Source organism: Numenius arquata, chromosome 9 (assembly GCF_964106895.1).
Source record: "Numenius arquata chromosome 9, bNumArq3.hap1.1, whole genome shotgun sequence".
NCBI lineage: Eukaryota > Metazoa > Chordata > Aves > Charadriiformes > Scolopacidae > Numenius > Numenius arquata.
In genome coordinates, this window is record NC_133584.1 from 54,292,899 (window position 1) to 54,307,254 (window position 14,356).

Sequence of the window (14,356 nt, forward strand, 5' to 3'; positions counted from 1 at the left end):
CTGTTGCCTGTTCCTTGGGAGAAGAGACCGACCCCCACCTCTCTACACCCTGCTTTCAGGGAGTTGCAGAGACGGATAAGGTCTCCCCTCAGCCTCCTTTTCTCCAGGCTGAACACCCCCAGCTCCCTCAGCCGCTCCTCACAAGACTTGTTCGCCAGACCCCTCACCAGCTTCGTTGCCCTCCTCTGGACACACTCCAGCACCTCAATGTCTTTCTTTTTGTGAGGGGCCCAAAACTGGACACAGCACTCGAGGTGGGACCTCACCAGTGCCCGGTACAGGGGGACCATCACTGCCCCAGTCCTGCTGGCCACACTATTGCTGACACAGGCCAGGGTGCTGCTGGCCTTCTTGGCCACCTGGGCACACTGCTGGCTCATGTTCAGCCGACAGTCCACCAACACCCTCAGGTCCTTTTCTGCCAGGCAGCTCCAGCCACTCTGCCCCAAGCCTGTAGCGCTGCCTGGGGTTGTTGTGATCCAAGTGCAGGACCCGGCACTTGGCCTTGTTGAACCTCATCCCATTGGCCTTGGTCCATCGATCCAGCCTATCCAGACCCCTCTGTAGAGCCTTCCTACCCTCAAGCATGTCAACACTCCCACCTAACTTGGTGTCATAGAATCACAGAATCATAGAATGGTTTGGATTGGAAGGGACCTTAAAGATCATCTAGTTCCAACCCCCTGCCACAGGCAGGGACACCTCCCATTAGACCAGGTAGCTCAAAGGCCCATCCAACCTGGCCTTGTCTTGTCAACCCTGGCCTCATCTGCAAACTTACTGAGCATGCACTCGATCCCCTTGTCCAGGTTGATGACAAAGGTATTAAACAGAGCCCAGTACCGAGCCCTGGAGAACACCACTTGTGACTGGCCGCCAACTGGAGTTAACTCCATTCACCACCACTCTTTGGGCCCAGCCATCCAGCCAGTTTTTCATCCAGTGAAGCCTACACCCCTCCAAGTCATGAGCAGCCAGTTTCTCCAGGTGTCCCCAGCCTTGGGCCAGTGGCTGTGCCCCCCTGGCCCGAGGCTGCCCCTCCCACAGTGCTTGCCGACATTTTCTTTACACGTTCAAGACCCAATGCTAGAGCTGTGACATGAAACTTTTTATTAAACACATCCCGTAAGGCTTTGCTTTACCTCTCCTTCTTGGCAGCCTCCCACAATAAATCATTCTGGATTTGGATGCAGAAATGGCAGATGGTTTGCTTGTCAAACACCCCTAATGATTGTGTCCCTGAAGCAGCTACGGCAGTCGGCCTTTCCTTAAGATGAAGCAGGCATTTCGATGACAATTTTGCCAATATTCTTGTTTTCTTCCATGAGCCTGTGTGCCTCTGCAATCTCATGCAGAGGGTAAACGCTGTCAACAAGCGGTTGGAGATGAGGGGAGGTTCCTTCAGAAAAATATGGTAGCACATGTTCTGTGAAGGCTTTCACCAGCCGTTCCTTATACTGAAGAAAAAAAGTGAAAGCACTTTGAAGATTATTTCCAGTCATGTCATTCACAGAGGTATCTCTAAGCACAGCATACAAAATGTGCACAGTTCTCCAGAAGACATCTTCTGACAGTCTCTTAGTGAGAAGGACATGTAAACATCTGACAGGTGTAAATTACAAACAACAAACAAAGCTTTTAGATTTATTATTTTTTAATTTTGGGGTAATTTACTTAGATTACGCAAAACAAGTGGCATAAGCTCAGTGCAGAACCATTTAAACTCATATTGATAAAAATCTTGAGAATATTATGTATTAAACCATGGACAGAATCTATCCTAGGGCTCTGCACTGCTGTCTTTCACTGTAATATCTAAGAATTTTCCACATAAAGTGATTTTTCCTTGGTAATTTTGAGCATCCAAATGGCCTCAGTCTCTACTTTGAAAAATGATTGAGTAGAGGCTTCCCCTCCCTGCCCTGACTTGATCAAGTAGCCTAATCCCTTGAGTTTTATTTTTTCTTAGGCCAAATCTTTAAGATTATGGTACTCATGAAGTACATTAAGAAATCCTGGGTATCATTCCTCTGATTCAGTAAAAGGGGGGCATTTGCTAAAAGAAAAGGGAAATTATAACTTAACTTTGCAATGCTTTCCAAAGTATATATTAACAATTTAAGGTAGTGCTTTTTTTGATAATGACATGTTAGGTTCTGCTTTAACACTGGTATCTTAAGAAAGCTCTCAAAACTATAATACATTTTAAGATCAAACTGTATACCCTGTTGATAGTCATTACTTGCCTCCTTGTCTCGTGATCGCAATAGACTCGTATGGATGCTCCCTCTTTTGGAAAGCAGCCTTGCAAACAAATCTCCATGTACTTCACCTCCACCCAGCAGTCCATAAATAATCCATCGGCCATCAGTACTCAGGCAGGTGAGATTCTTCTCCCAGTATGAGCCACCAACACAATCTAAAATAATGTCTACTCCAGCACCTCAAGCAGAAACAGAAAAGGTTTCAGCAACGTAGTCTAGCTGCATTAAAGGTAGGATAATCTCAGGCAAAAATAAAAGCTTGTTCTTTATAGGTACAGAATCAATCCTGCAGTTATTATTTAAATCTTTCTACTGAAATTAGGAATTGGCACAAGATTCATAAGGAATTCTAGAACCAGGCACAAAAAAAGAATCATTATAGATACCCAGATGCAGACTCTGTCATAAACCACCCCAAATGCTTAGTAAATCTAAATTTTCTAACAGTAAGAGAACTAAGTTTTGTTCCCATATTCAAACACTTCCAAAGACAAGCGTGAGGATTGGGTCCCATGGTTCCTTGTGGAGGCAACAGTAACACAGGCACAATATTTATGCCCCAAATGAATGCAAAGCCAAAGAGAGTCCATGCAGAAAACAGCACAATTAAACAAAGGAAAGAGAGATTCTTGAGCTGACCAGGACATTAGGTTGTGGTACAGGGTCATTCCTGTCTGCTCCTTCACCGACTAAGGTGACAGCTGAAATTGGGTGTATGTGCACAGTGTTAGGATGTACACACTCCTCCCCAACTTAACAGTGTCTTTCACAGAGGTTCTTACCTTGGGTGAACTCCAAGACCTTTTCACTAAAGTCTTCATTCTTGTAGTTGAACCCTACGGCTGCTCCGGCATTTGCTGTTGCTTTCAGTTTCTCTGGAGTTCCTGCTGTCACGATGGGAACAGCTTTTGCCAGCCTCACCAGCTGAATGGCTGCTATACCAACTCCGCTAGCACCGGCGTGGATCAGCACTCTCTCCCCCTTCTGTATTTTGCCTGAAGGAAGACCCAAGGGAAATGGTTACCCTTTTGGCATCACCTTTGGATTAAAACATGCGCAGCGTGGAAAATACTGATGAGGAAGCTGAAAGAGATGCCCTTGAGTGGGCTTTGTTTGCATCTTCATATCCTTCATAAAAGAAACTAATCCAGGACTAACACAGCTCACAGTGTGCTGACAGGACTCCATTTCACTGACTTCAGTGGGATGACTTTAGCTTGGGCCTGTCCAGTTCTGGGCATCTGTGATCAAGCTGCTTAGTGAATGCAGTCAGTGTTTTTATACCGGGACTGTCCACTGCCACCAAGAGAAAACACACTCTGAGGATGTTAATAATGAGAAATCGGGCTCTCAACGATGGAGAAATACCAGAAGAATGTGAAGGGCCAGTTCTACCTTTCATTTTAGCACCTACCATTGACCTAATGCATTTATTTGTGTTCCACTGATTGCTACGGGAAGTGAGGCACAGAGTAGTCCTGGAGATGTGGTCCTAGTTGACCACAGAGCCCCAGGAAGCAACAGTGCTTGAAGTGAGTCTGCATTTCAGGCAGTGAGGAAAGTTATTTGTTTGCAATCCCTGTTCTTTAGTGGAGCTTTTAGATGCTACTGCAGAAGAGGGCAGAAGAAGGATATTTGTCAACTGAGGAAAACCTCGGCAAGTGTTGCTGTTAGTCCCTCTGTAGCACATTTTCAAAATGAAGAGTGTGAGCTTATGTCTGTTTTAAATTGGCTCAGAAGAGATTTTACCAACAATTAGTGACTGTGTGACACAAGGTACAAGAAGATGTTGTCTACTGCAGATCCACAGGCAATTAGTGAGATAGTTCATGATACTATCATGAAGTCATCCTTGCAGGGAAGTCAAATCTTTAGAAGCAGGATGCATTTTCAGTTGTTTGGAGAACAAGTAAGTTATTTCAGGGTTTAGGCTTAACAGAAATTGCCATTCAAGCTGAGAAATACAGATGAAAATTAAAGCTGACCATCTTTCCATATCCTTCCTTGTAAATATGCAATCAGCAGAGTAGGTTGTGACTGGAGAGACTTCAGGATTTGGGTCCTGCATAATGGATTCTGACCCACGTGAATGAAGCGACAGAGAAAAAGCTCCTCGAAGGCAAACAGCACGGAGACAGAGGCAACAAAGAGAGGACTTCACAACAGAAAGGAAGACGAGCTGTTTTGGTGGGACAGATTTGCAAATATGCCTCTCACCTACAAAATGCAGCAGCTGAAAGGCTGTTAACCAGGCTTCGGGAATGGCTGCAGCCTGGATAAAAGTCATATCACTGGGAATTGGCATCAGGTAGCCTTCAGGTACTGTAACGTATTCTGCCTGGCCACCTCCGGAGAGCAGAGCCATCACCGCATCGCCAACCTTCCACCGGCCCTTGCAGCCAGGTCCCAGCCCAGCCACGATCCCAGCTGCTTCTAAGCCTAAAATATCACTCGCTCCTTTGGGGGGAGGGTGCTTCCCTCTCCTCTAAAACAAAAGAAAAGAGAGGGCAGGGAAGGAAAAGCCACACGTCAAGGAGTGTAATGACCTGAAATATTTTGTTCACATGACTCCAACCTAAATTTCCATTTATTTAATCCTGATTTTACACTCTGCGCATGTTCCAGTAACTTGAGGATATTCTATCCTCTGGCAACACTTCCCGTTTCCTAAATATGTTTTATTCTTAAAACTCTGCGTGCAAATTCAATTTGTTGCAAGTCCCCTTTGTCCAGTCCTATCCATGCTGGGGAGTATTATGGTCTGCAGTTGCAGAGCCTGGCTTTCAGCTCAAATTAAAGCAGCTCAGACTTAACAAATTGAATGTGATTTTCTCCCTCTGGAATTGAGCCAGTGGAACATTTCATGTTCATCTCAAACGCCCAGAGAATGGGTCTAAGCGTCTAGAAAGACCAGAGCTTTGGTTCGACATCTCTTTTTGAAAGGCAGCTGCCTTTCCATGCCACCTCAGCATTGCAGTGACCCAGATAAAAACATTTATCTGCTGAATCAACAGACATCTCTTCTTTCAGCCCTTTGAATGTTCCCTTTGAAGTCTGCCATCCAAATGCTCACCAGGCCAAATCTCTTTTAACTCTTCAGATTTGTCAAGACTTCAGATAGGGGCTTGAAAAATTGGTGTTGTTTTCAGGTGCTTAACAAAAGACATACCTGGAGTAAATCAGCTCTATTCAGAGCGCTGGCAGAGACCTTCACAAGAACTTCTCCTTCTCCTGGTTGAGGCTTCATCACTTCTTTCACATAGAGATTTTCTGGGCCTCCTGGGCAATCAAAATAGACTGCCAACATTTTCTCTGGAAAAACAAAACAAAACAAAACAAAATCAAAACCCCTGGCGTGAATGCAGGCACAGTTCTGTGCAGCTGGAAAATCTGTTATCTGTAACCCAGATAACAGCTCCACAGACCCCACTCTGTAGACGGACAGTGCAAGCTGTGACAGTTCGAAGGCAGAAGAAGGGAGGGCTGGCAGAGAAAGCCGAGGAGTCATAATGCAATCAAATACATTAGCTTTGGGACACGACATATCGTTGCAAAAGCCATTTGACAAACCAAAACCTCTCCATCAAGTCATAGGCTTTAGCCCTGCACGGGGCTGTGTGCGGGTCCAGCAGCACTGACCACCTACCCACCTTAACCGTAAAATGTAACACACAAATGAAAATAACAGCCTTTGCTTTCGACTTCCTGCACGATTAGGGCTCCAGTGCTCAACTGACTAAAGGACACAGGCCCTTAAAATTGTAGACACAAATGGGATTTAAAAACCCTCAGCAGAAAGAGCCTTTATATGGCACATCTCAAATCCCATAAGTGCTGGCTTCCGATTTTACGATTCAGCCCGTAGACAACCTGAAGATACACAAAGGCACAGTGGTGATCTAGCTCAAATGAAAGATAACAAATAGTTTTAAAAATTCCTGTTTATTTCCCTTGCCTCAGCAGGTGATTCCTGTGTTCCTGATGCACTCTGGTAGAGGGTCCCACTGCTGCAGAAGGATTTCAGGTAACTCCTTGGTCACTCTTCCTGGGTTGCTTGCTTTTGGCACCAGCAGCTGTTGAGCTGGGCTGAGATGGCAAGCCTCCTCCTGCCTGGCAAAATCCAGTCTGGAGCAGTCTTTCCTCTGCCCCCTGAGTGGAAGGGGAAGAGAAGAGGAAAAAAACCAAACCGGGGGACAACTGTGTTATTTCCCGAGAGCTGGTGCTACACTGAATACAGTTTCGGGATGCCACCCGAAGACGGGCACAGGGTGGGCTGCGAGCCAGAGCCTCTTCAATAAACACCATTGTGTGACAGACCACCATGCCCTCTGTAAAATCACTCGCATTATGATATCCCTACAGGAAAAGCTAAGTGCATACTTAATTATTTCTGTATTATTGCAAATACAGAATGATTAAGACCTTCGAACCCCAGGAATGTAAATCCCCACAGGGTGGTGCTCTGCGGCTGTTTTACAGTGAATAAACACTTCCAATTATTCATATAAAATGTAACTTAAAAGCTTTTTTTTTCCAAGGCTGGCTGTCTATTTGTTGTTTTCAGCTGAACCATTTAATCCAGTCCCACAAAATTATCACATTATCATTATTATTACAAAAATTTAATGGGAAGCCCACCAGATCCTACCCCACAACAGATGCTTCTGTTCTCTTGTCCAAATTTAGTCAATTAAAAATAAGATGTGAAAGAAGCTTTTGTCCCTCTTCCAACACAGTCCACTAACCTGCGTTTTTAGAAATGTTTTCCTTTGTTGCTAGAAGCAGACCCACAAAAATATATTAAAAAAAAATACAGCAAGGATCTGAATATCTACATTGCTTTCAAATGCACGGAAAACCGCAGGTATTGAAAACCAAGTTTCCAACCAAGTGCAACAACTTCAAAGCGCCAGATCTGCCAGTGGTGGCCCAAAATAAAAATGTAAGGAAGTTATGTGGTTCCCGAGCACGATTTGTGACTCACCTTTTTGCTGTAAAAAAGGGGGGACGTTCTCAGCACCAGGAGCTAACCCTGCCAGTCCTCGGGAAGAGACTCTGATCCCGGTTCCTCCTCTCCCAGCTCTGCCCTCGCCATCCCCAGCAAGTCAAGGGGTGGAACGGGATGAGGTTTCGTTTTACTTTGGAGGGAAGGACATGAGCAGAGTCAGAAATATCAGTGCATCTCACCATTATTTCTACCCGCGGACCTGGTTTATTCCACGGATGGAGGCAGAAATCCACTTTCCCCTTGGGCATCGAGGATGAGATGTGCTGCTCCCCCCCAGCACACGGGGAGGTTTGGTCTCTTGCCTTGGCTGTGCTGGATGTGTGTGCGCGTTTGTTCTCCAGCAGAGCGCTGAACCGAGGCTTTGATTTCTGAACTCTGAGTCCTGCAGACCAGATCTACTTACAGTTGCGTTAAGGGCTCATGAGCTGTGACTGCCCTTGTGCTATACATCCACCTGAGGAAGCTTTATTGTGCTCTTGTTCCCGTAAGACGTTCAACGTTCAAAGTGTACTGGTTCACACCCGTCAGCCCGGTGCATTCCCACCTGATCACACCTCTTCGCTCAGCTTTGCTGTTTCCCCCAGAGGGAGAAGGATCAGATCATGCCTTTCTCTGTGTCCTAGTCACCAGCTCTCGAGCTGTCAGGGAATAAAACTGAAACTTCCGAGTATTTAAAAATGATCAATCACATGTCTGTCCATGTGTGCAATTCTTCTGTGATTTTTTTTTCCTGTGGATTTTGAGATTTTTGGATTCAGGCTATCAAACTTTTTTTTTTTTTTTGAAACAAAACTAATGTAGAATCAAGGATAGCTAAAAATTAATTTCTTCTCACGTGACTCCAAGAGCTGGTAATTTGTTCTGCAGTTGAAAAGATCATGGAGCCTGGTCTTCTGGAGCCAGGCTCCTCATCTGGTGACGAGGCAGAGCGTCAGCTGTCCCTTCTATGGTGATGGGGTCACTCAAATGTGGATTCTTTGATGTCTTATAGTCCACATAGTCTGATTCAAGCCTAATAGTGACACTGTCCCTCCTCCCAGAACTTTGCAATCCAGTACAGTCCAAAATAACTTTCTGTAGCAGTCAATGACAATGCAAATTGACATGTTAAAAATGTGTTTTATTTGTAATATTCAAAGAGGTACAGGACAATCTGAAAATCTGTTCATGTAACAATTTCCTTCGTCCCTTGGGTCTGTGATGCTATGTACAGCTGTAATGCTATTAGAGAACTTACTTTGCTTAGGGAGATTAACAATTTTCTTACCTGGAAACAGGCTAAAAGACAACATTAGAAGGATTAAGCAGAGCATCTTAAAACAAATCTTGAAGACATCACTTTCAACTCAGTTAAGAAACTTAGATGACAGATGCATAGGGTAGGGTAGTCCTCTTATGAGCAGCGAGCCCTCAAGTGTTCTTGAAAAAATAGAAGGAAACTCAGCAGTTGGGAATGTTGTAAAGCAACAGTTTCTTGCTTAAACTGGATAATGCTTCAAACTTCATTTCCTTGTGAGCCGTTCTTCTGAGACTGATGAAGTTCAAGCTTTCTGCTGATTCAGCTACCTTTCTCTCTAAAGTAGTCGGCTATAATAACACAAGGAAATAAAGGAAAATAAAAATCAGCAATGATAAAAATCATATACAGAACTGCCGTAATGGAGATGCTCTTTTTCAAGTTCAAATCCATCTCACACTATACTGTATTTGAAAGAAGACAACTGTATTTCTACCTGAAAATTAAAAATACTAATACCTGTATTCATGAGGTATTATCTGTTCTAAAGAATAAACACTGAGCACTTTAAATCATTTTCACAAATCTGTCGTAACATGCAAAGAAAAGGTACTTTGTTTTCTTCTCACAAAGAAATCATCCAGAACAGCAAGAGTAAACGCCAGAAAATACACATTGTCAAAACCGCTGCAAATCTGGCCCTGGAAACACACTTTAGACTTCACCCAGGAACAGCAGCCAATTACAGACAATGCAACTATTTGCAAGATCAAAGAATTTGTGTGCAAATTGTTACAGGATTTTGCAAGTGTTGGCATTTTTTGCAATCTCCCTACTTTACACTTTCTGCTTTCCTCCCACGGCGGCAAAGAAGCCGGCATCAGCTGTGGTACGGCTCCTGGATGTATTACTGAGCCAGCTGGGGACAGACCTGGGGCTAAATAACACAGCGGCACCTTTTGGATCTGCTCCAGCTCCATTGGTAGTACTGCAGAAAAAGAGTGGGATAGAGCTTGTCTAAAATAGAAGGCCCAGTTTCTTAGATTTAATAAGTCTCATTAATGCTGCCCTAGATGGAGACAATCCCTTGAAAACACTTCATACCTGGAAGAGCCATTCTGGTTTGGGAGTATTTCACACCTGTTTTAACCCAGTGATAAAAAACCTCCTGTTGATGCTCCCAGTAGACTTAACCTGGTGGATGCCCTTGAGGTTACTGATGGAAGCTGTCCTTACTTACGCCAAATTTTACCAGGATGGGAAATCTCTCTGTTCCTCAGTTCATAACCCGGCACATAAATGTCCCCCAAAACCTGTAAATTAATCTGCAGGCTGTATGTGCCAGCGACAAAGCTCTATAATTCCTAATCCATCTAACAGATGGACAGATCCATCACAGCTGCTAAATATGACAGGCACAAGGTGGAATCATGTCTGGAGCGCAAGAAAATCGAGGCTCTCTGGGCACTGCAGTGCTGGCACGATGGTTTTGTGCTCAGCCTGCTGTGAGACACTGACAAAATCAATGGCCAAGGAAAGAGTCTGGCCAGCTGTTCACGGAGGCTTTGGAGCACAGCAGGATGTGGTATCTGGAGAGAGTTTAGAGGGAGCCATAACCATATCTGTGTCCAGTTTCCCAGATTTTCAGGATTTGGCAGTTCATCAGATTAGTTTTTGAAGCTGTTAGCAAGGGTGGAGCTAATCAGTGAGATGCCGGCACGAGGCACACAGATACAGGCATTTCTCTTACCTAGTTTCTCCACAGCTTCCACGCACACACTGGGATACATGCCCACTCTGTAAGTAGCAACCAGGATGAAAATCTTTGTCTTCACAACTATCAGGCCTCCGTCTGGCTAAATAACACAGAAAATTGGTGTAAGGTTACAAAGTTCTAAACATACACATATGTATACATGATGCCTTACAACTTGGGCTAATTACAGGCATTTTCTTTGCCAATATACCCATTTTCTTGGAAAAAAAGGGAAATACTGTCTTGGTGTCTGAGCCAGAACAAACAGTAACAGCGCATGCTTTGAAGACGGCTGACTATTAAAGCAAGTCAGTCAAATGCTTTATTATATTGCCTATTCTCACTTCCATTGATTAATATATCATTGCATAGCGTTTTGAAGAAGTGTTTTCCTAGTGCTCAGTCATATGCAAATAATTGATAAATGCAAATAAAATAACCAGTATTTACATGAAAGAATGCCCAGTGTTTTAAGAACCCTGACTCCCAGACTCTGCCTCGCTCGTTTGTAATAAGGAATGGAAAAAAGCATTGCAAAGTACCGCATCTTTCTGAAACAGGAACCAGGTTTAAGAGCTGCTCAGCCTCTTCTGCAAGTTGTTTAGCTCATCTCAGGATGGCTTTACTGGGGAGAGGAAGAATTAAGAAGACCCCAGTAACAACCAGTTGGATGTATTTCCTTCAGTTTGGGTGACTTGGTGGTAGTAACACAATTCTGCTGTCCTGAGCGTGGCTGGATGCAGCCATGTCCTCAGTTTCTGCACTTCACAGGTGAATTACCGAGGCTGGAGCCCCACAAGGCGAGTAAGCTGTCAAACAAGGTCCTGCTCACCCACGTCTCTTCTCTCCCCCAGCCCAGTTACCTGCTCCACCTACATTATTCTGACCCTGGGCTTGCCAGGCTCTCCTATTACCTGATTAATTCATTAACGTGGCAAGAAACCAACCCAGAAAAAAAATGAAGTGATAGTTTTTTTCCGCATTAGGGAGGGAGGGAGGAAAGGAGGAAGGAAGGGAGCATGTAAAGGCTTTCTGCTTGTGTTACAGTATTCATGTAACCAGGCAGTGAAGGAAAGAAGTAGGAAGTCTCCAGATTTCTCAGGATGGCCACAGCTCGTCAACATACATTTTGAAGATAGATGGAATGCTCATCCGCACGCACACATTTATAGTACTTGTCCTTGAAGTAGAGTCCTCCCTTTCTAACTTGCAATAAGTTCTTGGAGAAAGTGGAGATAAGGTTTAAAGCATTCTCTGGTGACACCTGTGGTAGTACAACACAGTGTTATGGACCAAAAATGCAAGTCTTTGCTACGATGAACTGCTTTCCCCCCTCCCACTGCCTTTGATAGTTCACTTAAAATTATGATGTAAAAAAAAATATTAAAAAAATCCGGCTGGCTTTGAAACTAGACCTAGTTTCTGTACAGTTCACTGCATTTTCAAAGTCTCATTTGAAACAATCTACTCACTCTGTGGTTACTATCTGTGTAGTCCCATTACTCAGTGACACTTCTCTAGGAAGGCGATGCGCCCCGTGGTGACCAGACCCTTCTGTTATAGGCCATATAGGGCAGGATGCAGCCTGCCCCAGGCTTGTGCAGAACAGTTTCAAATATTCTTAGTGTAACCTTTAGCAATTCCAGGAGAGAAGATCATCACACCTCAGTGGAGCAGTGCACACAAGTCACAAATCTATTTGTGTCAATGAGCTCTTGGGCTGACTGTATGTGTAAGTGGGTCACTGGTTTGGCAGATTTATGTTCAGCTGGTTGGATGAGATGATCCAATGATCCCTTCTGGCCTGAAATTCTTTCAAGTCAGTGGAGGTGGTGACAATTTACACCGGCTGAGGGCTCTCCTCTGGACCTCAGAATGTAATCTGCCTTGCTGAGAGCCAGCAGGCTGGCATCTCTAAAAGCTGTGGTTTATATTGAAGATCATTTACACGTTAAAGATGATGTCACTATTACCTCATGGATTGATGACCCTCTCTGCTGAGAATCTGCCCTCAGGGGTGGGGTTATCTTAAAAAGAGCTTCATCTTCTGAACACATTCTTCTGAGAATCCCAAGGGTAGCAATATATACCCCTGGAAAAACAGCCTGGCAGTGTTTGAGAGCTGGTATCACGGGGATTAGGAGAGGAAGTGGCAATGACATAATGAACTTTGGTGTGGGAGCATTTCTGAACTCCTAGAGAGATCATGGTCTGTGTCAGGGAGCACACATTAGCTTTGCCATATAATATGGTATGAACAGAAGTGCTGCTGTTCTGCTGATCATCAGCTGATGGACAATGAAAAGAGATAAGCTACATCAATATCAGAAAATGTAGGGTGCCAGGGAGCGGTTCTGAGTATTGTCGGAACGGTTCAGGTAGAGTTTTGGCCTGGGCCAGCAAGCACTTTCCCAAACAATTCCCAGGTACAGTCTGCAAAATCAGAATGACCCAGGATCGCTCCCCACAGGCAACCTGGTACAGCCACCCTGCTTGGGGTTATGGTGCGGGCACAGGCCATTCCACACCAGCAGGTCTCGGTGCCAAGGAGCGGACCTACATACATCTGCTTTACCAGTGGAATCACTGAGCTTAAAGTAGTTAAAAAGGACTCTTTTAAATTCCAGTTAAATGGCATCTTTCTTCCAAAAATCAAAGATGTGAAATTAGCGATGGGCTTTGCAAGCTGGCCTCTCAACATGGCAGCCAGGCTGTGCCCGTGTAACTTGGGCTCCGAGGCTGAAAGAAGCAAGTGTATTTATTAGAGCGCAGCCCTCCCTGCCATTATCGCTGCTTTGTGCTCTACATTCCCGGAGTTTCTACCTCCGCTCTCACTTCCCAGGGTGCTCTTTGATCTCTTACATTAAAGCCAAAGGTTGATGCATAGACTTTTCTTTCCTTTATGTCGATGATAGCTGCGTTTTCCACATGCTTCGTTCCGATAAGACTGTCATTCAGCAAAGCCTGCAGTCGGTTCATTTTCCTTCTGTTCTATAAAAAGAAATAGATGTATAAATGTTCATTCCCCTTCCCTTCTATACTGGAAACCAGATCTTCCTCCAAGTGGAATTCAGGAGCTTCAGCAGAAGTAACGCTAGGCCTCAGATAAGCAAAATAACAAAATAAAAATCCTAGAAACAAAAGAGCAGCAGAATAAACCAGCAGGAAACCGGTCACCTTTCTCAGAAAGGCCATAAAAATCTGGTTATATTTCTCTAGTGTGAGTATTTCTCGGTTCTTTTTTTCCTGGCATTTAATTTTCCTCTCCCTGAGGAAACAGTCCACAGTGAAAACACTAAGAAATGGGATAAAACTTGCTACAATCAGCAGATCAGAGCAAAAATAAGGGGGCTGAGGGTGATTTTTGGGCCAGGTTTGACCCAAAACAAAGATTATTTTATTTTTAAACGGTCGGCACTAACATGGTTATTGTTAGACCTCTGGGTCGGTGCGACATGACCTGTCTGGGGTGCTGCTTGGGAATAAACCTTACATTTCTCTCATATCTCCATCTGCCTGCGTAAGCAGCAACAAGGAAAGGTAGATGATGATTAAATCTTCAGAGAATTGCCCATAGGCATCTTGGTCACTTCGGTCCTGGGCAGCTACAACGAAGCACTGGCAAAAACTGCAGCCCCACCGCTCTGTTTGTGCCATTGTGTTCTAATTACAATTAATGAGTACGAAAGTCGTATTTTCTTGTCACTGGAGTACAGCCGTCTCATACATCAGCTTTAAGTTTCAATTTTAGTTTCATGAAGTATGACACGAGAATGCATTAAATCTTGCAATAGAATTGAGTAAACTAACTCTGGATAAACCTTGTGCCTTTACTGCTACGTATCCTGGAAGGGTTTGCTTTACATGAGGGTATTGGAAAGGACAATAATATTGCAATTAAAGCTGTCGGGTTTATCAGGCAGGGAATGGCCTGTCACAAAGACATTAGGCTGGATCACTTATTATTAATTCCTGAGCAGGGAGGATGTATTTGCATTATGAACCCCGAAGGATGGAGAGACACTGCAGTCAGGGCTGATGACCGGGCGCCAAGCGCCACACCGAGCCTGGCAGAGGCCGCAGGCCTCGGT

The 14,356-nt window shown here is 44.4% G+C and overlaps 1 protein-coding gene across 3 annotated transcripts; it reads right to left on the reverse strand.

The window, feature by feature from the left end:
* Positions 1-1,088: 1,088 nt before the first annotated feature.
* On the reverse strand, positions 1,089-13,314 carry TP53I3 (tumor protein p53 inducible protein 3). 3 transcript variants are annotated; one of them, XM_074152974.1, is made up of 8 exons: positions 13,128-13,314; positions 11,392-11,529; positions 10,260-10,365; positions 5,434-5,576; positions 4,482-4,749; positions 3,047-3,259; positions 2,247-2,443; positions 1,089-1,457 (listed from the first exon to the last, which is right to left on the reverse strand). In XM_074152974.1, the coding sequence occupies exons 1-8, from the start codon at positions 13,242-13,244 to the stop codon at positions 1,269-1,271; spliced, it is 1,371 nt and encodes a 456-aa protein (XP_074009075.1). In that variant the 5' UTR covers positions 13,245-13,314; the 3' UTR covers positions 1,089-1,268. The 3 variants fall into 3 exon arrangements, with proteins under 3 accessions (XP_074009075.1, XP_074009074.1, XP_074009076.1); XM_074152973.1 differs by lacking the exons at positions 10,260-10,365; positions 11,392-11,529; positions 13,128-13,314 and adding exons at positions 6,220-6,413; positions 7,249-7,348; XM_074152975.1 differs by lacking the exons at positions 10,260-10,365; positions 11,392-11,529; positions 13,128-13,314 and adding an exon at positions 7,452-7,464.
* Positions 13,315-14,356: the final 1,042 nt, after the last annotated feature.